The 23,542-nt window shown below is 35.4% G+C and overlaps 1 protein-coding gene across 17 annotated transcripts in view; it reads left to right on the top strand.

Moving 5' to 3' along the window:
• LOC107998151 (monocarboxylate transporter 10) overlaps positions 1-23,542 on the top strand; it is a 124,193-nt gene that overhangs the window by 85,790 nt on the left and 14,861 nt on the right. For all 17 annotated transcript variants that reach the window (XR_009829158.1, XR_009829151.1, XR_009829152.1 and 14 more), the window contains 3 exons: positions 11,735-11,903; positions 14,020-14,184; positions 22,461-22,746. Coding sequence is in view for 4 of the 17 variants with exons in the window: in XM_062072626.1 (XP_061928610.1) it covers positions 11,735-11,903; positions 14,020-14,184; positions 22,461-22,746 (620 nt within the window). In the remaining 13 variants the exon portion in view is untranslated. The remainder of the gene's footprint in view (positions 1-11,734; positions 11,904-14,019; positions 14,185-22,460; positions 22,747-23,542) is intronic.

Below are 23,542 nucleotides of genomic sequence, written 5' to 3'. Positions count from 1 at the left end.
ATGCTCGTAGTTGTATAATATAGAGTTATTATCGATTAGTTGTTATCGGATAACACGAAACAAGGCAATCAAATATAGGCAGACAAGTGGAACAGAATATTTACAATAATAATTCAAATAATTAGAAAAAATGTTATTCGTTTAAAATAAACGGAAGGAGACAAACACGATAAGACGAGTGGAATGAAACTGTCGTGGTCGGTCAATAAAGTAGTCTTGGTTTGATAGGTATAATAAAAGAGTCGTGACCAGGCAAGTGGAATAAAACTATTATGGTCAACCAAGTAGAAGGAATACTGCGATGGTGGTAGAATTTTTACGATTTTGATTTTAATCGTCGTTACATAAATTTACCGTGATCGGCAAAATCGTTAAATCAATATTTGAAAATTTCTTAAAAATATCGAAATGTATCTCGAAAACGCTGTTCCATTTTCTTATCTTGGTTACATTTCGCGGCGAATTTTTGCAAGTCTTATCCCTTCGAATAAAGGAAACTCTCCGTTTCTTTTCGGGAGACGCGTTTCCGCTGAATTTGTACTATACTTTGAAGCATTCCGCTTTTTCCAACTCTTGTTGCTGTTTTTCCCACCCTCGTATTCAACCACCAACCCCAATTCGCCGGTATTCCTCTGTTTCACGTGATCATGCTCCTGTTTCGTTCCTCCTGTGCGCTCTCGTCTGCGAAACAACCCTTTTACCTTTTAAATTTCGCAACATGCAACTTTTTCGCAAATTAGACGCTCGCATTCCTCTTTCAACGATTTCGCGTTGGATCATCGGGTTTTCAAAAATTAATGATCCAGAAATCGAATTGCCATTTTCGGTCACTTTCTTTGTTGAATATTTTTAGGTAGAAAAAAAAATGCATAACATTATGAATATATAGCGATGAAGTAAAAATTATATACAATATAAATTTATCTCGATCAAATGTAAAAGTGCAAACGTAACATTTTGTTATCCAAATATTTATAAAACTCTTCGATTTATATTATATGCAAAATATTTGAAAGCAAACATTTCATTTATAACACGGTTTCTCTATCGAATCAGAAGGCTGTTATCGCGTTCATCTAATTTACATTATATTAATTAAGAATATTTTATTATTTGAGCGTTTAAAAAGTATTGAAATTTTGTTTTTTTTTTATTTTTTTTTTTTTGTGCTCTACTTCTCCCGCTTTAATTTGTCGAGGATAGCATCGCCTCTGTCGCGAATTTTAATATCAATCTCGGCTCGGAAATTTGAATTTATATGAAATCCTTTGCGCATTTAAATTATAATAATTCGATATTTTCGAATCTCGATATATAGCGAAGTATCGAGCGGATAAAAATATATTCGCATATTTTGACGACACGCGTGATTGATATACACGTCTTGTTATAGCATTGTCAATATCTCGTCGAACAGGATTATTTTTCACCTCGTTATAACGCGCTACTTTTTTCCTTCTCTCTCTCCCCGTTTAACATTTTCGAGCATTTTCACGTTTCATTTGTTCCTCGAGAATGTTAACAAATAAATTCCAGGATATAAATTTCAAGTAATTACTCGCGGATATTTATCATTCGACGAATTATAAAGTTATCGCTTGCGGATAAATGTGGGGAGAAATATATTGGATATTTCGACGTTAAACGATCTATGACTTTCCCTTACTATAATTTCGAAATATCATAAATACCAAATCGATTTGTCATACGATTCGACAAAAATATTCAAAAATATTTCGAAAAACAAACCTATCCGGGAATAAATAAATAAATAAGTAAATAAATAAATTCTGAGATAAATTTAATTTCCAAACTAGACTTAAAGATTCGCTCTCGGGGGAGGGAGAAATTCGCGCTTAATTAAAAATGAAACGCGGGTTTAATTTCATTAAACCGAACTCCCTTCCCCTCCCCTCTCCGAAAAATAAAAATCCACTCGGCAAAGAGATTGATAATAAAATATGCAAAGTGGCGAGGAGCCGAGGAAAAAACGGAAGGGGAGAACAAAAATTGGAAGAGGGCGAGGTAGTGGCGGCCGTCGTAAAAATTAGAAAACACGGCGCGAGGACTTTCACGCTCGCGCGCTTGAACGTGAAAATTAGGGATCGCCACGAGCTGGGCAGAGAGGGGTTTTTTTTAAATTGCAAATTAACACCAGTTTTCCACGGGGTTGTCGCGAGTGGCGGGCGCGGTAATAACGAGCAGGGCCGCCACGAGTAATTCAATGAGGAAACGGTTTTAAAATTTATGGCCTGGACGAGTTACGCGTGTTAGAATTCACGCGGTTCAAGATTCGTGGCCGGACGATTGAATGTTATCAGGAACGGTGTGCCGGTTTATGATTCGTTTCCAGGTGATTCCATTAATTTCCATGATTTGTTACATTAAACGAAGGGGAAAATACGAGGAAATAGATAGAATCGTGTTAAAATTGTATCGTGTCCGGGTAAAGGTGTCATATTGCATGGTGATATTACTGATCGAAGAAGAAAAGATTGTAACGCAGGAATGTGAATTTTTTTAATAAGAATTAATAAGAATCGATAAAAATAAGAATTTCAGAAATAATCTGATTTTGAAAAAAAATGATACGTTTTAAAGATATTTAATCAGTTACACGTGTTCGGGCGTATAAGTATCGAATAAAGATCGAGAACTCGTGGAGAGTAGCTCTGAAAGCTTGGAGACTAGCCAGAACAATTTTCCAGGTACATGTTATTGGATAAAATTGAAATTGTTTAAACGAGGAATATCGATTAATCTTGGAAGAGAGACTCTTAAGTAAGATAAAAATGATTCGTTCTATTCAATATAATAATTCTTTGCAACAACCAACTTGATTAAGTTAAATTTTCGTTCTTAAATTTTTATTTTTTTTTTTTAAATTTGTGATTTGAAGTTTCTTTCAACATCTTTTATTTTACATCGACGCCAAAGTAAGCAAACATGAAATAACGCAAAAAAATCCAAAGTTTTTCCAAGCTTTCGAGAATACCGAAATCCTTTTCATCGATATTATCGTGTCCTCTTCAAGATTCCTTTGCTAAAGTATCAAACCACGGGGCTCTCGAGGTTGGATTTCCATGCAATCTCAACAGACCACGAAACAATAGCCACCGGCGATCGTCCGAACTTGCTGGACGAAACTAGAAGCTGCCAGTGAATCTTGTTCCTTTGAGAACTTTACAGGATAATAGAGGGCGTGTTGCATAAGGCGTAAATACGAGTGCGACTAAATTGGAAATTTGAGACCGATGGATCATTAATTAAATGGAAAATATCGAGTAAATTTTATTCGCGAATCGTTTGATCGTTGGCCTTATTTATATACTTTGTAATTTTAATTATTATTATTATTAGACGAGATAGAAGGGAATAAAAATTATTATTTTATCATTGAGAGAGTTAAATAGAAAGAGAGAAAGAGAGAGAAGTTAAAAGAGGAGTTCAAAACTCAAATATATGATAATTTTCAAATATTCCAGAATTTAACTTTTAACACGTGCAACACTTGTTACGCAACAATTTCCAAATGCAGTAAATCTCGAAAGGTTTGAATGTGATAACGAATCTTTCAACTCCACTTTTCTAATATTTAAAATCGAGAATAATTTTCGAATCTGCATCTCAGACTCTGCGTCTCTCGAAGAATTTCTCAAAAAGTAGCGGAATTTTACGATAATTTTCAACTTTGGTAGAATCGTTTAATCACGGATACTTCTAAATACGTAAAATTCAAATATACTTTGCGTTCGAGTTCTTGAAACTCGATTATCTTCGTAACCTTCCACTTTGTAAACCCCCAGTTACGATGATCGATGGTCCCCTAACCCAATTACACCGTTCCACAAATTAACTAAAACTCGATTATGATAATCTCTAAAATTTCCATCTTTCTCTCGCGGCCAACTCTTCCTTCTTCCATTTCCTTTTTTTCTCTTTTTCTTATCTTCCTTGCGAAAAATGAACTCGCTCCACTAAATTACTAAATTTACAATATTCCGTACAAGTTTCCAGCAACTTATTAATTCAATTCATCGCTCAGTTTTGAATTATTAATTCACCATCGGTTTATTAATTCAATCCCCCTTCCAATTATTCATTCAAGAATATTATAATTATTCGGGAAAGGAATATTCGAAATTCATTCAATACACATATTCCGGTTTCTTAGAAAAATAAGAAAATATTTGGATCGTAACAATTATTATTAATTAATCCTATCGATTTATCTTTCATCGTCAACTTGGTAATAAAATCGCGTTAATCTTCTTTAAAAGATACCTTTCGTTATCTGATCGAAATCCGAGCGAATTTATTCGATCGATTTACAAAAAAAAAAAAAAAAACTGCTCTCGAAAATGCGTATATGTCGACCAGTTTACGACAAAGCGTTTTCTGACCGATTGTTTGTTTCAGCTTCAACAGGTAGAAACCAATGGCTCGATCGGCCGAGAATAATTCAGCAATCGTGACATTTTTAACGCTGTGTAGGAAAATTGTAACGACGAATCGATTTCGTGGAGCACATCGTTTTCACCGTCTGGTTGAATTTTCTTGAAATATTTCTATCTGTGCAATATTCGTACGAACGAAGATAGATTTTATGGAAAATTTTTGAAAAACCGTATATTTATTATATCTACAACAATTTTGAATATTCATATTCAAACTTCGTTTCCTAACAATTGGATTGGTTGATAGATCCTTTCATTATCTTTTATTCGAATTATATCGTGCCATACCACGTGATACGAATACCTCTCATAACTCGTCGAAGAATTCCACGATTCTTTCATCGAACATCTCTTTAATTATCACGAATGTTATATTCCAAACATTCCATTGCTGTTGGAAAAATTCTTCAAAATTTCTTTCATTCCTCTTCGTTAACAATCATCCCATTCAGTTCTCCCCTTTCGTTTATATCACCTCGGACATCACATCGTCAAACCTTTCCGCTCGTCGACTTTCCATCGAAATCGCTTGAAAAAAAAAGAACAATCGTTTCGTTTCTCCGTTTACCCATCCCTTATCGTTTCACGGATAAACTCGAAACATTCCAATCGAACCTTTCGAAAATCAAACGCGTTCCAACGTGTTTCCAAAACTTGGCAAACACGTATCTGCGGAGCGAAGAAATTCCTCGAACTTTCGGACAATGCGAGCCGAATATTACGGCTGTTTCCGCCGGCGACTCGAGCCATTCCAGCCAGAGTGGGGAGGAGGAGGGGGTGCAGAAGGGATGATTATTATCGCGAACGAACGCTTCTCGCTGAATTGTTTGCCGACGATTATTTTTCTCTCTCTCTTTCCCTCCCCCTCTCTCCGTAAAACGGCAGCTTTTATTTCGACGCCAGACCACCTCGGGGAATACGGTTGACGAGGTGGATGATGGTTGATTTACAGTGAGAAACTGGGATGGAATATCGGGATAAGTTGGAGGAAAGGACGAGAGGCCTGGAGAGTTTCCCAATCGATGGGTTTCGCGAGTTTCTGCTTCGTCAGCGAGATGTCCTCCCTTCCTCCCCCTCATTGTGTCGCCACTTCGAGGTGGCGGGGGAAGATTCTTCCGGGAAAGGAGAAAGGGAAGGTTAAACGGTTGAAAGGAGGATTTGGGATTTGAAGTTGGGCCGTGACTTTGGAACTTTTCCGCGATTTGCATGCTTTGGAAACGCCAGTTTTCGGTCACGCGCAGGATGAAGAAGGGAAAAGAAAAATTCTCGCTTGTCTCATACCGTAATATTCTTACGGTAACTTTGTTTTAAGCGATGATAAGCGATGGGGAGAATTTAATGGTCGAAGTTTCTTCAATAATTTATTGTTCGATATTGTAAAATCGCAATGCAATTTGAGCATTTTAATAAGTAATTACTTGAAGTAAGTTTATTCAAGATTTTTAACTAATTAACCAAGCTTATTTGGAATTGCACGTAAAATTGAATAAGCAAATAAAAATTATCATTCTGGTTTAATATGAGTTGATGTATTTATTGGATTTGCAATTTTAAAATTATCTGGATCTCCTAAATAATATGGATATTGAAAATTAATTATTATAAAGATAAATAAGATAATATAGAATCCTAATAAATCTTTAATTGAAAAATATGGATGGAATGAAATTTTATAATTATTATAGTTTGAACCTAAAGGGTTAGATGATCCAGTTAAGTGTAAAGCGAATAAATGAAGAATTACATTTAGGTAGCATTGTTAATTGAAAATCCACCTCAAATTCATAGAACAATTGTATCACCAATATAAGGAATTGCTGATAATAAATTATTTCAACAGGTTAATGTTCAATGGTTTCATAAACTTATATTATTTGCCTGGTTTATACTGTATTGTATGGTCTATATTAGTTGTCTGACCATGACTGATACACTCCACTTGTTTAATCTTATATTACTTGATATATAAATTATACACTGTTGAATAAGAAAAGAAAAATCAAATTTATTGTTTTTATTCGAAAATTTGTATATAAGTAATTAAAAAATTATCTATTTCGCCCACGCCTCGTAATTGAAAATATGAAATCGTTCCGTATCTCGTCGTAATCGACCTAATTTTCCTCGATTATCATCGGTTGAAAAACCAATTGATTTCATCCCGAAACGATATTTCTTTTCATTGGGACCAACTTCCTCCGCGAAGCAAACTCGAAAACGTCAATTCCATCATCTATTGTTTGGTGTGACACGGTGTTCGAATTAATTACTCGGTTACGCGATTAATTAATTCGGTCGAGCGTTTTCGAAAACCTTCTTTGTTTTTCTATCACGTTCGTCGGTTTTCTCGAACCGTGCCCCTTCTCCCTCGGTTTCGTGTTCGATAAACAAGATGTGGAATCGATGGAAAATATTTACGCCGATTAACCGAGATATCGTATTCCATCTCGGAAACAGATATCTTCGTGCCGTGTTCGAACGGTATCTTCTTTCAAAGGATCTTGATTTGATCGAATTTTCCCGATTGAGAAATTTTATATCGAAATATATATATGTAGATCGGATAATCAAATGACATCGAACATTCGTTGATTAAGTGATAGGATTGTAAAGAGATTCTGACATCAGAAAAATTTTAATCAAAAGTATCGAACGATGTAACAAATATTTATTGCTACAATTGTTCGATTGATTTGAAGAGTCCATAAAAGTAATTTCGAAGCACGAAAAATTGCAGGAATTTTATAAAAATTGTCGAGCGAAGTGCGCGAGGAACGCGATGTTGAGAAAATAAGGATTTGAAAGTGGAAAATAGGGACAAGTAACTAGTCCAGGGTAAAGTGTCTGCGTGTATCTACGGGAGAGTGAATCCTCTTAAGCTTGAAGCGAGGAAAAGTTGAGAGTTGAGGAAAGAAAGTTGTGGGGAGGAAAAAGAGTGAGGCGAGAGACGTTCTCGAAGAGAGGAGGAGAGGCCAAGGGGGGGAAAGAGTTTAATGAGTGCATACAGAATACTATTTCCACCTGTCTTATCCTCATTCGTTTAATACATCCTATACGAGTTTTCAAAACTGTCATTCGCTATAACAAAGGATCACAGAGACTTTCCACTCGTAAATCATCTGAAATCCTTCCTTTCCCTCCTTGCCATCGCGCTTTTCGTCGCATTCTCTTTTTCCTTTGGAAAAAAAATGGATTACGAAAGTCCTTGTGTCTCTGAAATTCGATTAGAAAAAGATCGAATCACGTTTCTAATAGAATAGAATTGTTATTGGGTTTCACGCCTTTTCGAAATTTATTTCGAAATCAATTTGACTTTTTTTTTCTTTACGAAATTAAATTCGTTGATCAATCGTAATAAGTACGTATATTTTCAACATTTTTCGATTAATCGCAAAATAAGTGTAATTTCTCTTCAATTTATTATTCTCTATAAATTTTTATTCCCTTTATTTAATTCAATATATTATATCTGTTCCACACGTTTAAATTAATTATCCGGAATATTTTAAATTTCCCGTGAATTATTTTTGCCGATTTATTACGAAGTTTAAAAGGATTTATGAAGCCGCGCCATCAACGGAAGTCGGAATTGCGTCGCGTTCTCCCTTTGCCATTTCGACCGGAAGCCTCGAGGAACTGGAAATCAGCAGGTAGGGAAGTTATGAGGACTGCGACTTTTTAATAGAAAACTTGGGATCGAGGAGGAAGTGCGGGCGTAATCTTATCGAAATTATCACCGCAATATTTCACGTTCCAGCCGGGTATGGCCGCTCGTTGACGAAACTTTTCTGTCCTATGGTCGACTTAACGGCTTTCCATTCCTCCGTTCCGAAATTGAGGAAGGAAAACGATCCCTCACCACGATTGGATTAAATTTATTTCGCTCTGCTATTCCAGCCGATCGTTTCCAACTCCGTTCCCGGCTTCGAAAGAAGAACTTTACGAATTATCCGATAATGATGAAGGTAACGTTGTTTAAGATATATAGAATTTTTAAAATCTCTTCAATTATAAACTTGTCCATTTCTCGTTTCTTTTTGATAGTTATATTTATTAATTAAATTGACAATTTAAACATTGATCCTCCACTGCGATTTTTAGACGCTAGTTTAGCTTCACCTTCGCTCCATCTTTAATTTTATGCAGTTCGACTGAATTATTATCAGCAATTCGTTAAGTTAAAACGCTCATCGTTGACAATAGCACGTTACCATCATCGGTGCGCACAATTCCCATCTATTCGAAAGTTTGAGACGAAGTTAAGAAGCGATTCACGAGTTTCTACTCATTCGTGGAAAGTTCGAGGAGGGAGAGGGAGCGAGTCGATGATCGAATCGTCATTACAGACTAACGGAGCTTAATCTCACGTGCCAAATCGATAAGTCGATGGTGCGTTGCCTTTTCAATAATTCAAGATTTCATTAATGGCAGTTTTCATTTGTATCCTCAACGACACGCGGGTGATCTCTTCACGATTCTTGACGAAAACGTGGATATATATTTTGAGAAGAAATGAAAAGGTGTTCAATGTCGTTGAATTGATTATAAATATTTGACAATTTTTTCCCCCGATTCTTTTATTATTTTTGTAATTGAAAATTTTCCAAAGCGACACGTAATTTTAAGTAATCGTAATCGAAGTAGCAGTTATCGAATTTTTACGAGAATTTTAAAGAGGTGTTCGATTCCTTTTACAACAGCAAACGCATCTAATCTTAGAGATTTTTAATCAACCGGTCGAGGAATGGTGGATCGGTCACGTACGCCGAGTTCCCCTTCGCTTAATCCCATGAATAGGGTTGTCGAAACTGTTGCGACAACATTTTTCAGAATCGACCGGTTAATAGAGCGGAAAAACACGAGAGCGTGCTTATCGAACTCGAACACATCACAATTGAAGCCCGGGAAGTGGTTAAGCGTTCGACGAGGAGCGATGTAAAGAGAATTTCGATGGGTATAGAGTTATAAAAAGGTAAATAAATAAAGGAATTATAGATAATTTATAGATCTTCACCTAGTTATTCTTTGTGAATTCGGTTCTTTTGTCCGAGATTAATCTCCAATTAAATGTTTTTCACGTTCTACTAGGAATGGAAATTATCGCAGCCACGTGCAAATTCGCGGAGAAGCGCATCTGGCTAGAGCTGGATTACCCAGTTCCAGACCGATTTCTGTAAAATTAAGGACGCGCAGAACCATTATGCTCCAGGATTATGTACCTACATACATCACTTAAAAATACTATATAATTCAGGAAGTTATTCCAGAATCCGTTCCCCATTTTCGGGAAGCTTCCTGTTTAAGAATGGTTTAGTACTTTGTATCAGCTTATAAGTTTCCTCGAATCTTGCTCACGCTGCATCCGATGAAATCTACTTAATTTTGCGAGAATATTATTTGAAATTGTCCTCTCCAATTCCTTCGCAAGATATTTCCCTCTTTTTGTAATATTAAAAGATTAAACGGGATTATAAAATTTCGAAACATTTAAATTCGACGCAATTGAAAATTAATTTTACTCGCCGATACCAAGAAAGATATATTTATTAAACGAAATAGTATAATTTAATAACAGAATATAGAATAATCAGAATTCTAGCTCTTAATTAAACGAAAATTTCTCTTCGTTCTCTCCTCGCTTCGCGCCTCAAAGAACGATTAAACAGAAATACCCTGCACATCGTTTTAATATGATGAACATTCTACATTTCCATCATACGCGTCCATTCCAAATGCAAATTACAGCTTCACCCCCATTCCCACTATATCTCGATATATAACTAACTCAAGGCGATAATTTCTCCAAAATGGCGGGCGGAACAAAGGTGAGGGGGCGCTCATTAACTTTCCAACTTCATCGAGACCGGCCGTTTATCGGTTATCAGGTCGGCGCTAATATATCTCGTCGCCTAACTAGAAATCGATGAGAACACGTCGCGCCGTTTAATACCGACGAAAATTATTGTCCAAGTTTCACGTTCTTGCGTTCAACCTTCGAGGAGGATGAAAAATGGGGGGACTTTAAACGGACAAAGGGAACACGTTCCACTCGATGAATAATGCAAAAATCTAGATTGCTCTCAGCCCCGTAACATCGTCGAGAATCTTTTCGAATTTTCGATCATCTTTTTCTTCAAATGAGATTGATTGATCGAATCGGAGAATCGAATCGAATCGAATCTTTCTTCCTTGATAGATATTGAATTAAGAATTGAATGTCAACAGGAATATTATTTTCCATGTACGTTCAAACTGTGAGATATATTATTATATTTAATCATTTCCAGAGGGAATGTAGACTTTATATCGTATGTTGTAGATTAATTTTGATAGAAATATCTTGCTAGAATTTTGGATCTCCTTATTTAGATGAAATTAATCAAATCGTGGAATTGCGCCAAGAGGAATATTGTTTTCTGAATGCATTATTAACGTTAAATTCCTTTAATTCCATCCAGCATTTTCTCATCTCACGAGGCATCTTCCAATATTTCAAATTTCACGTATTTTTTTTTTTTTTTGTTATAGAAAATTGGAAACAAGATTGACGCGAATATTAAGAAATTTTAATTAAAGAGGTAATTTTTTTTTTTAGATAAATAGAACCGTCAAACAATAAAATCCCTCATATCCTCCCTTCATCCTTCTTAACGTTTCAACATATTGTTGGTCCCCCGATAAAACGGTCGTCCCGCAAAATAATGGAAAAGAATTTCCTCGCGAGTGCGCCACCCCTTTTCATCAAACTAATTAGAAGAGCGTAACGTGAACAAATCCGGAGATCCCCGCTTAATTACTCGAATTGGCCGCGTGAATCGCTTCATCGGCCTTCTAATTAACCGTAAAATATGAGTAATAACGGGATCCGGAGGCTCGAACGAAACCGAGATTGCATTAAATTTCAGGATGACATTTCTCGTGGAACGATAAAAGAACGTTAAAAATTTTTAAAAGGATGAATTCGAATCGGTCTTCGCAATTGTTACATTCGGATCGAGTCTCATTTAATATTTTAATATTTTTTATTGGACTTTTATAATCATCGACCATTATATATAAAATAAAGAAAATTTAAAGCGTAGCGAGAAATAACGAATTTTACTTGCAATATTTCTTCGATCCGAAGAGTCACTTTTCTAAATTGGAAAAAAAATTCCAACCCGTGGCGGAGTAGATACGTGTTCTTCACTCGGGAGATTTCACTTGAGAGGAAACGAGTGGAACGAGTATAATATTGACGCGTTTGGCTTAAACTGACCACCGAATTAACGTTTCAGCGTGGGTGGGCGCTTTGAGCGCTGCCGTCTCGCGTGGATCGGCACCCTTGGTCGTTGGCGCGTGTCGTCGAGGAAGTACAAGGCTTACAGCGGTGATCGGGGGTCTCGTGCTGGCATTGGCCTCCCTCTTCACCTCTTTCGCCGCAGAATTGCACCAGGTACTCCTTAGGTGAGCGACACACTCCCTGATTCCTTCTTCTTTTCTTTTCTTTAAAAATTTGCAATCGTTATTCCATTGAATTTATTTGATTTATTAGGACGCTAGAATTATATCGAATTTGTAATTAAAATATTTAACGATGAATAAAGTTAAAATAATATTAGGAGGAATGTTGATATTTTTTCAAGTTCTTTAAGTTAATTCTTTCAACGTAATTCTAGCGTTTAGTTAACACGTTGCCACGCGCTATAAATCAGCCCGGAGTTGAAAAAGTAGATAGTTAGAAAAATATTTGTAGAATAAATTTGTATAAATTTTGAACTTAATGAATTATTTACACGGTAAATTTGTAAAGGAGGAACTTGAAGTGATCTCTCAAGTTCTTAATTAATTCAAAGTATACGGTTGATTAATTCTATAAGCATTTGGAAACTTGTTTTCTCGTGAATGAAAGATAATGATAGAGCATGACGATTATCCCTTCTTTTAATTTTAGTCGGAGAAATTGTTTCAAATTTAGTATCGCGCATTTAATTAAAAAGTTTCCTCGCGTTTAAATCTCAAAGATAAAATTAATTCGTGGATTTTCTTCCTTTATTTTGTTTCTTTAATTTTTTTTTCCTCCCCTTATCCATTTTAACTTTCAAAGTAAACTCGCAAAAACTTGTTCCGAACTCCCACTGAAAATCAGAGATTGCAACGCACGCTTGCGTAGAATTAATAATTCATTCGAAACGCAACAAATCCTAGCTTGTTTTAAAAAATTGCAATTCTGCTCCCTTCGTGGATAAACCTGACGAGCCTTTTCCGTAACATACGCAACATATTCGATAATGGAAAAATTGTGTCGCGATTTTTCTCGAAAATTAATTCATTCACGTTGAATCTTCGATGAATTATTAATCTCAAACCCTCATGAATTTATTCCTCGAGATCCTTGCAGAATAATTCGCGTTTCCTTAAATCTTGATGAATTAGTTCGCGTTTCCATGAAATTCTGGCAAATTCGTTGTTCCAAATTTCTTCAAGTCCTCCTCGAATTTTTTTCAATTTCTATTTCGAAATTCTTAAAAAAACGAGTAACGAATTTAATTGTTATTTTTCTTTTTCCTTTCTTTTCTTCTTTTTTTTTTTACGCGATATTTTTGTGCGCGCAAGCACAACGAAGGTAGTAGAAGAGAGCTTCCATTTAAAATTCAAATTGAAAGTAATACGAATTAACGTTGCGACACTCGTTCCTTATTTGAAACGCAAAACTGAGTATTTCTGGAAGTGAAAAATGGACGGGAGGGAAGAATACGCGGGACCCTTGCGGCTTCCTTGAGATACGACCTTTCGATAGCCCGAATCGAAGTCGATCGGTCTTCGCTGAAAGCTTAGCTACACGAAAAAGGAAGAATTAACAGGATTTGGCCCAAGAAATATACGAGACAAATAGCGTTAACAAATAGTGCAATAGCATTAAAGTGGAAAAGGAAAAGGAAAATGTGATGTAATTTATTTTCCGTCAAAAGAAAAAAGGGAAGAAAGAAAGGAAAAGAAACTTTGCGAAAAGTATTGTATTAATTTCTCTCAAAAATTAGGATGACCCATTTTCTGTTCATTTCATTTCTAATCTTCAATCTTCAATCCACTTCCATAAAAACATTATCAAATTATTAATTTCATACCAAATTATCCAGCGATTGTTTCTCACCAGATTTAATCCATGGGCGTTAATCCATAATTAACAAAAACTACTGACTAGTTAAAAATTTCGAATAAACTTACTTCAAGCAATTAATATTCATTCAAAGTAATATTTATTCAGCTCTTACAGCTGATCTCTCTCTTCTCTCGAATTATTCCAACGATGAATTTTGTTTTGAACGACGAATCATCGAGGTAACTTTATTCTTAACTTTAATCGTTCAATTTTCCCATCTATTCACATCTCTCCTCGCAACGAACAGGAACGAATTTGCCGATTTCGAGGAAACAACCCGCATCCCGTAAATCCCGATCCGCCACAAACTTGGATTCACGTATTCCTCCACTCTCCCTCTCCCTGTTCACGAATCGTCAAGCTATTCCCAGTACTACGATAGTACGAACTGGAACGATTCACGGTTGCAAAATGTAACAGCTACGGCGTGGTGCTGGGCACCGGGGCTGGCCTCGTGAGAGAAACTGCCGGTCTGGTGCTGGGCCATTACTTCAGAAAACGGCGAGAATTCGTCGAGATGGTCGTGCAAGCTGGCGCTGGGGTGGGGATCGTGCTCTTCAGCGTCTTCTACAGGGAGGCAGTCGGGTAAGTTATGTATCGGTTGTATTTCCTCCGCCAGAATAGGAATATTCGTCGAATAACTCGTTGGAACGTGGTAATGGAATATCAAATGATGTTTTCGCGGTGAGATTTCAATTTTAATTTGATGCGAGGGGAATTGCTTGGAAGGGGAGGAATTTTTGCTTGGGCCAAAATTGATTTGATCGTTGTACGAATGTGAGTAAGTAAAAAGTTTAGATTTATGTAAGCTTGAGAAAATCTGAAATTTCGGTGTATAAAGCGAAAGTTGTTGTAAAAGGGTGAGTTTCGTTGAAATTGATTTGAGTTAAATGTGTAGAAGGAAAAAAGTGATTTATATCGAGACAATTTACGTTTCGATTTGAAATTTTGAAGAAGAGAGAAGATTATTTTGGAGCGATATTCGATTATGAAATGTTTCAAAGTTTAATGCAAAAGGTGATTTATATCGAGATCAGGTTTTCGTTTGAAATTTTGTTATGATTTGATTAACGAAGAATTTTGCTTCGATCAAAATTGATTTTAAGTTTAATATTTTTTGGTTACAGAATTTAAGACGGAAGAATTAATAGATTTAATGTTTAAAAAGATATATGAAAGATTATAAAAACGAGTTGAGTTTATAGTATCATTGATTACTCGAGAGAAAAATTGGAATCGAATTGGAGTAGAACTTAAACTGTGGAAATAATAGTAGAAGTTACTTAAACTGAGAGTTAAAACCGTTAAAATAGAAGTAGAAGTTCGATATTTATAAAAGTTGTTTCGTGTCGAAAGATTTAATTGACTATTCGTGGCGAAAGCCCTCTAGAGAATTTTCTATGATGAAGGATTCGTCGAACTGAAAATTAGTTTCAGTTTAATAGTTTTTGTTATATAATAGTGAAAACTTTGTAATTAAAATGGGGAATTTGTCAAATATATTTATTATTCCGCGATATATATTCCTATTCGTTAAAATCGAATTAAAGTCGGATATTAAAATAGCCATTATAGCGATTTTCAATTATGAGATGCATAATAATCACGAGTATAGATAAGCAAGATAGAATACATCATTGTTGATACAGGAAAATGGAATTTGAATCGTGTGTGATCGAACAAGTAGAGCAGTTGTATATCTGATCCGACGAGGCCAGCTGAATAACTATGGCAGCCTAATAAGTAGAATAGATACGTATATATGAATGGATAAATAGAATACATCGATGTTTGGGGCTCTAAGTAGAATAGAATTGAATGTAATCGAGCAAATAGAACGGCTCGCACGTGACAATGATCATACAAATCACAACTAATCAAATAAATATACAATATCGTTTAGTTGAACAAATAGATTACACGTCAACAAAATTAAACACGTACAATTAAATATTGGATAAATATTTAATTAGACAAATAAGAAATACATTTACGACTTCAAACAAATAAACAAAAGTATCGATGTGTAATAAAATATCAAATCTATTAGTAATTAGAAGTGAAATATAAAAGAAATAAATCGATGCATTGAATAATTTTACATCGAAATAATATTTCTCGTATATCAAATCGATAATTCAGAGAAGATAAGAAATTAAAAATCGAGAAGTAAAAGTGTAACAGAAATGCGATAATTACTTCGTCAAACATTTCGATATATTCTTGCTCGAACACGTTTTATACAATCGAACAAATCGATCGCCAATCACGTTATTTGATATCACGTTTTTTCTCACGCGAGCAATTTAACCGTTTTTTATCGTCGGCCAATTTTTTTTTTCCTTCAACGATTGTCGATTATTTTGCAAACGATTTTCTGCCACGTGTTATCGACGTGAAAGGAAAACGAAGATCGCAGAGGTATCTGTTAAGTATCGACACGTAACGACGAACGATGTAAATTGCAAGGAATGAAATTTCAAAAAAAAAAAAAAATGGATTTTTACTTTATCCGTGTCGTTGAAAACGGGACGTATTCCGCGTAGAAATAATTGCACGTCCATTTTTCTCGATACTCCGTTCCATTTCTAACGTCAGTACAATTTATTTGTCGTTGATGTTTGTTGCAACGTCGATAAATTCTAACACGTGCTCTAATATATCACGTTCATATGGTGTACGATGGAAATAGCAAATATGCTTCTGCGTATGATAAAATGAAATAAAAATCGGGAGTAAAATTTTCTTGTTTAAACTCGTGGAGATAAAAATCTTTATAATATATATATTTCTTTTGTAAGCCGCATTGAATAAGAAAATATCTTGAAGAGGACTCGTTCTGCATGAAAGAACATACTCACTTTCCATGATTAAAGCAATTCTGGTTGCTGAATCAAATATGATCTCGTTCTACTTTTCTAACGCGTAATTTCCTCGTTATATCGGAAATTTTGCTTGTCTGGCTAGATACGGTCCTACTTATTCGAATACCATAATATATTCATAATATATATATATATTTTCTCGGTTTCATTATGTTCTAAATAACTGATCATAAAATATCTTGTACTTTCAAAATTTTCTTAACGACAAATAATTTTCAAATTTAATTTACTTTATTGGATATTTTCAATGAAATTATTAAAATTATTAAAATTATTTTTCCGATAGTTCGCTCTTACTTCGCTTGTCCGAAGAAATGCTTTATTCGTCTGACCATCATCGCTATATTTCACTTTCTGACAAATAACAGATCTATCACGTTACTGCTGTATTTATCTTCTGAATTCGTTTCTCGCAATCTTTATAAATTTTTACTTGAATCATTGTGAATAACAATTTTCCAAAATTCCTCGAACGAATCATCTTCAAGCTCTCTTAATCCCGCGAGCACATCTTAATCCCAGAAACGAAAAGTCCTTCGAGAATTACGAATTACTTTTCCCCGGTGTTCCTCGTTAGTCTGACGGTTCGATCACAGTATTCACCGGCGAATATTAAATAGCAATGAAGAACGAAGAAATGGCCCGTTAGAAATGCTTTTAATTAAACGAATCCAGAGAAAAGATCGTAAATTTGACGAGGACGACAGTGCTCATAATTAAATCTCGTACGGGGTACGAACTCGGAGCTGAAAGTTAAAATTGGGAACGTCGAAATCTAGTTTGATGGATTATAAGTTCATTTCAAGAGGTTTCCTTTTGATGTTTAGAACATTCTCTCGACTTTTATCCTGAGTTTTTCGTTCTTGAAATTTAAATAATCTGAAACTTTTCTATTAAAATTTATTATTGTTTAATTATCTTTTAAAATTTATCTTTCAGAAATGTTAATCCAAATCCGTGGATTTATGATTGTGTGTTAAGTTATATTTTTAAGAATCCAAAGGAAACGAGGCGAGTAAGTTCTATAATTTTTTTACGATTTTCATGTTTTCCATGTGTTTGTCCACGTTATGTAAAAACGTGAAGAAGGAGGCCTGTTTAAATAATATTCTAGAGATCGAATATAGAAGAAATTCCAAGAAGAATAAATTCGTTTCAAAGGAATTTGTTTTTATATGAAGTTATCTTTACTCGGCATTAATTCTTGCTCGCCATTTTAGATTTATATTAAATTATTTTTATTTCTTTTGGATGAACAAAATTCGAAGATTCGAAAGTTATCAATCTTGTTCCAAGATATCCAAAGATTTGAAGGGAAATGAGTGAATAGCTGAAGGAAATTCTCGAATCACCAAAATGACTTGTTGCTGCATCGTTAAGATAGCTTAATCGTCGGAGATCAAACTCGATTTCTAGCCATTTGCCAACGGATTAATGCTTTTCCCGCGTCTGGACAGGTGATCCATGGCACACAAGCGAATCCACTGCATTGCAGGTGCGTGGCGCCGAGTTTCTTAGGCCGAGAATAATCCAAATGCAAATTCGATTCCAAAACTGATTCGATTTTAAATCATTCGTAAAAATTTAACGAGCAACGCAATTGAATGAACATTTTTTAATTTCTATCTCACATTCATTGATCACATTTTTTACAAAAATATCTCTAAACTTTAACGGAACAGAAACTTTACTGTTTTTTTATTAACGAAGATAAAACTATTTTGTGTTTTAATTTTAAATAAATTAATTTACGATTAATTTTTTACGAAAATTAAAATCATTGTAAAGTCATATACGGTATAATAATTCTACGAAGAAAAAAATTGATCGATGAAGAAAATATATTTATATTAATAGAAAAGCGAATGGAGTAATCGAAAAAGTCAATGAAATATAAGATTTTAGTTATTTTAAAACAGCTCTGTTTATTTTTTCCATTATTTGAACGAACTCGTGAAATAAAAGTCTGTCAACGATGTAATTTTATCGATTACACGTTTCTCTAAATATTCCCGAGAAACGAGAATGTGAATTCGTTCAATTAGTGGCAAGCAGCGCACGATACAATTTCATTTCCTATAATTTCCTAAACAGAACGAATGCTGGTCTGCTTCGTTTATTTGTACACACGCTAATAACGATCGAGTTTCATCTCTCTAATTTCGTAATTCGCCGCTCTTGAGTTTGTTCGATGCTTTATCACAACTCGTTCATGTATATTTTTCTTGTCTTGAAATTCAAAAACTTGTGCTTGATGTCGAAAAAAGTTAAAAACAATGGTTCAAACGTTATACGATAATTTTATTAATCAGAATTCATTTCTCAAATTCCTCAAATAGTAATATAAAATACTTATATTCGATATTTCGATGATTCTCTTTTTAATTCTCTTTTTCTAAGAGCACGAGATTCTAATTACAAGAATGAAAAATGAAAATTCCTCGTTCGGTCGAAAAAATATATATATATATATTTTCAAATATTTTTTCTATCCTAGCTAGATATTCATCAACAACGAGCTGCGTTGAACGACGCGACGACGACGTTTCATCGATCGAGCAACACCGTTGATTGGTTTGATCATTGATTGATGGGCCGTCGAATGGCGTTTGATTGATGGTGGCCAACATTTCGCCCAAGTCTCTGTATCATTTCGACGTTTGCTAACTTTCCGCGCTGTTTCAGATGCGAGATATCCCGATTGATGCTCTTTTTTCTCTCTCTCTCTCTCTTCCTCTCTCGACGGTACGATGAATACCCGGCACTGAATAGAGTATACGGCCAGAATAGAGATGGAAGGCAGAGGTAGATTTATCGGATGCGTGGGATCGAAAAATCGCGTGGGCGCGTTGCCCTTGGTTACACGAAAAGTGCGTGGGCGTTGAAATCCACGCGTACTCGGCGGCTGTTGCAGTCGTAACTTATATTTCAACTTATATTTCCTGCGAGTTGTGGATTTTTCGTTCGTACTTTCAACATTATCATTTATTTTTATCGTTATAATTTTTACTGGCTCTCGAGAGAGAATCTTGAACATTTGCTTTATGGAGATGAATCAAGTATAATGCGTTTCAAGTTTCAAGAATTTGCATACATATTTTCGCCTGTAAAATGGGTTGATTTTCATATTCTTATATGTTGTGCGTGAACGATCTGATGGTAGAACGAAATTAGGTAATTAGATAAGAAAGATGGGTATTATTCTCGTGATTTTTTTTATTACGGGAGACATTTATCTCGTTAAAATAAAGATTGGAATGATATTAATTTTGAAAAGAGACTCGATAACCGATGTGAAATTCAAAACAGAAATGGAGAAAGAATCGAAATCTGTTCGGGTAGAAAGTAGAACAAGCGTTCTTGTAATATGCAAACAAGTAGAATAGAATCCGCGTTTAACCGATTCTGAAGGAGAATCGTGTGAAAACTCGAGTGAAGCGAGTTTATAGCTAACTGAACAGGGAAATATGTATAGAGTCCGACAAGTATAATTTCACTTCATGTTTCACCAAGCTGTGAAATAGATACATGTTATATAAACTTAGCGTGACTAGATATTTATATAATTACAATTGGAATTGTTACATTTTTTGATATTTTATCCCATTTTAATAATTATTCCAACATTTAATTTGTCTCTTTTATTTCCCTTATTGTAGCTTTTCAAATTTCGATACTTTTCCTCGATACAACAAACTTTAAAATCGGATTCAACGACAACAATTTGGTTAGAAAACACAAAAATTAGAGGAACATTGGAAGTTTCAATTGCATATTATATCGCGATCGATAAAACCGTTAAATTCAAGAGAACATGTGCAACGTGTATTCGAGAATGGACGCGCCAGTGGTATAAGTGCGACATTAACGCGACACGTGTTACGCGTACCGTGCTAGGCAAGACGATCATAATACCTCGTCACCTGTTATTTATTATGCCTGTAACACCACCGTAAAACGATACGCTCGTGTGTGGAAGAAAGCACACGTGGCAACCGAGAGAAGGAAATAAAAAGTGTTCTCGAGGAAACCCGTAGGAACGTCGTAAACGCCGGCTGACGGGGTTGCCCTCCGTCTTTCACCCCTGCAATAAGCGACGAATAAGGATGGGCTATTGTTCATGGCTGACACGCGAGAATCAACTCGTCTCTCGTTCCTTCGACCCCTCTCGACCTAAATTCTTTCTTATCGAGTAGAAAAAAAGAAAAACAAAAATATTGCTAAACTTTCACTCGAGTGAAACATTATTTTGTGCGCATCTTATTTTATTTGCATTCTTTAGATGTCAAAAAGTGAGATGATGATTTGCGATCATCAAAATCGAATCTAAAAATTTGAAATCGTCGAAAGAAGATAATTGGGAATGGTTGGTGAAAAGAAAGAAGAAGAAGAAAGGGTGGAGCGTGATAGGATGTATCGTTGTTATTGCGATCAAAGGGAGTGATCATGCCCATTCGCAGAAAATCCATATAATTAAGCAGAACGATAGTGTGCGCACCGATAAGCAGTTCCATTTTAAGTTCAACGGGGCGTTTCCATCGGCGATACCGTATCTAGCCAGATAAGTAGCGCAGGTACACTTGTATACAGGCAAGTAGAAGAGGTCAACATCTGTGCAAGTAGAGCGGTAATGTACCGACAGGCGAGGAGAATAATCCCGTATCGAGTCAGACGGTCTATATCTACCTGACCTGGCATCTCGCATGGGGTTCTATGATGCTCGTACGTAGTCAAACGACGATGCAGTACCCGGTAAACGGAATATTCATGTATTCCAACGAGCAATTGGATATTAGCTTTTACGTGTTCGTCGTTTCGACCCCATTATTTATATGTTGTCTCATTTAAAAAACATACGCAAATTCGAAGTCTTGATTAATTCTTTATTTTACGTTTCTTCATAATTTATCAAATTCTCGAATAAGATTTACAATTAAAATAAGAAAAATGTTAATTTTGTTGATAAGAGATCCAAACATACTCAAAAAAGGAAAAAAAAAGAATGGAACGATTAAATCTGGACGAGCGAGTAAACTAAAAACAATTCAACATTCACACCTTTTGTAGGCAAATAGTACGAATCCATGCATGGTAGGATGAATAAAAAATTTTGTTTTTCGGGACAACATTTATCGAGGCAGACGGGACCAAGGTTCGTTATTCGTCATAACGTGCTGGAAAAAAAATTGTCACTGCGTAAAAAACGTTGGAAAAGAGTTTGAAAAAAAAAAGAAAAAAAAGGAAAGAAAGAAGGGAGAAAAGGGGGAAATTTCCCTTCTCATAGAATTACAAACGATCCACCACGTGTAAAGTTTAATGCCTCGTCGAAACAAAAGCGTGGAAGGCTCGTCGCTGCCGGCTCGAGTTTACTGACTCCAGTTGCGGCGAAACGTCGCGTTATGAAGTTTGCGGTCGTTTTCAGCCAACGACGAAACAGAAACCTCTCTGTCTCTTTCTCTTCCCCTCTTTCTCCGTTCGACGAAACCTAAGCGGCCATGAATCCATCGCGCGTAATTTCGCCTTTTCTTAACTGGATTCCTCTTTTCTCCGCTTGGATTGTTCAGAATTCTCATTGGAGAGCGATAAAGTAAAAAATTTCCTCTTTCTGCGTGAACAAGATTATTCTTCTCTCTATCCCTTATAAAATAAAACTGAAAAATTAAAATAGCAAATTCCCGTGGAATTATCGATCAAAACTTTGTTTTTATAATACAAATACAATTTAGAAATTTAAGAAAAATAATTTGTAACAAGTTTCAATTTATTATCAACGTATTATAATTAAAATCGATCGCTAATTGCAAGAACCTTCCATTCAATTGTCAAGTTAGATTAAAAGATTACAAACGGAGAAGCGAAAGGGAAAATGAGAGAGAATAAAGTAAATGGAGAAAAGGGAAAGCGGAGGTTTCGAAAGTTACGTAAGAATAAACGATTTTTCTTTTCTGTGACCGTAACGACACGATGTTTTCTCAGAAAGTTGGGCTGGGAGCGTGGGATGCAGTCGGTAACCGGAGCCCTGTCGCTGGCTTTCTTCCTGGGCTTGATTTATAAGAGCGCCTCTCTCTATCATCCGCAACGGCGGGCAATGTTACACGTGAAAAATCAACGAGGTGGGAAGTTAAAGGAGAAGAAGACCCCGTCGAAGCCGCCAAGGCAGCCGTGGGTGGATCTCAGCCCTCTTGGAAGTCGCCCTGTCAGGATGTTGATGCTGGCTGCCGGGGCAGCCGGTTTCGGTCTTTATACACCCGCCTTTTACATCGTGAGTACCTTAATTAGCTTGCCAAAAGGCAAGTTGATGGTTTATACAAAAGGGTTGTTGTTGAACCTGTGTGAACGTGGTTGGATAATTTTGGTTGGTTAATTTTGCAATTTTGAAAAAATAAATTGATAAAAGAAACAAGAAGTTCCTAAAAAAACAAGAAAAATATAATTTAGAATTTTTTTTAAAGAAATGTTCATATATATATATATATATCATATATATAACAGTCATATGATTCTTATGATTAAAATTAAACAAAGATTTTTTTTGTTAGATAAGTGATATTAGACTAACGAAGAAAGATTAAAAAAGATTTAAAGAATTATTTGTTGGATCTTTAATTTTTATTAGTTACAGTTGAAACTTCTAAATCCAGTAAATATATCCAATAAACAAAAGTTTCATACGTATTTTGCATCGAGTACTCGAAGACTGTGATTAATTTGAAATCGTTGCAAGTCTCTTTGGGAACTTCATTTATCTAAACCAGTCGAGAGACAAACAATTCGTGTAATAGAAATTGCTGATTGTTTCCACTATCTGCAATTTCTTGGGCAAATAACACGAGTCCGTGGTCAGATTAGTGGATTTAATCGGTGGAAGTTGAGTTAACTGGACCTGAATCAAAATTTCGTTCCAGCAGTTAGAATTCTGTCGTATATATGTACGGTGTGTCGAAAATGGAAATAGTAATGGAGTTAACTTTTGAACAAAAAGCTCAGTTGACAGATGGTTGGTCAGTTCGAAATGGTCGAATCAAACTGCCAGGAACATGCGTACACCTCAACAACAA

Source organism: Apis cerana, linkage group LG3, assembly GCF_029169275.1.
Source record: "Apis cerana isolate GH-2021 linkage group LG3, AcerK_1.0, whole genome shotgun sequence".
Lineage (NCBI taxonomy): Eukaryota > Metazoa > Arthropoda > Insecta > Hymenoptera > Apidae > Apis > Apis cerana.
Note: the sequence above shows the minus strand (reverse complement) of the source record. Positions and strands in the feature narration are given on the sequence as shown.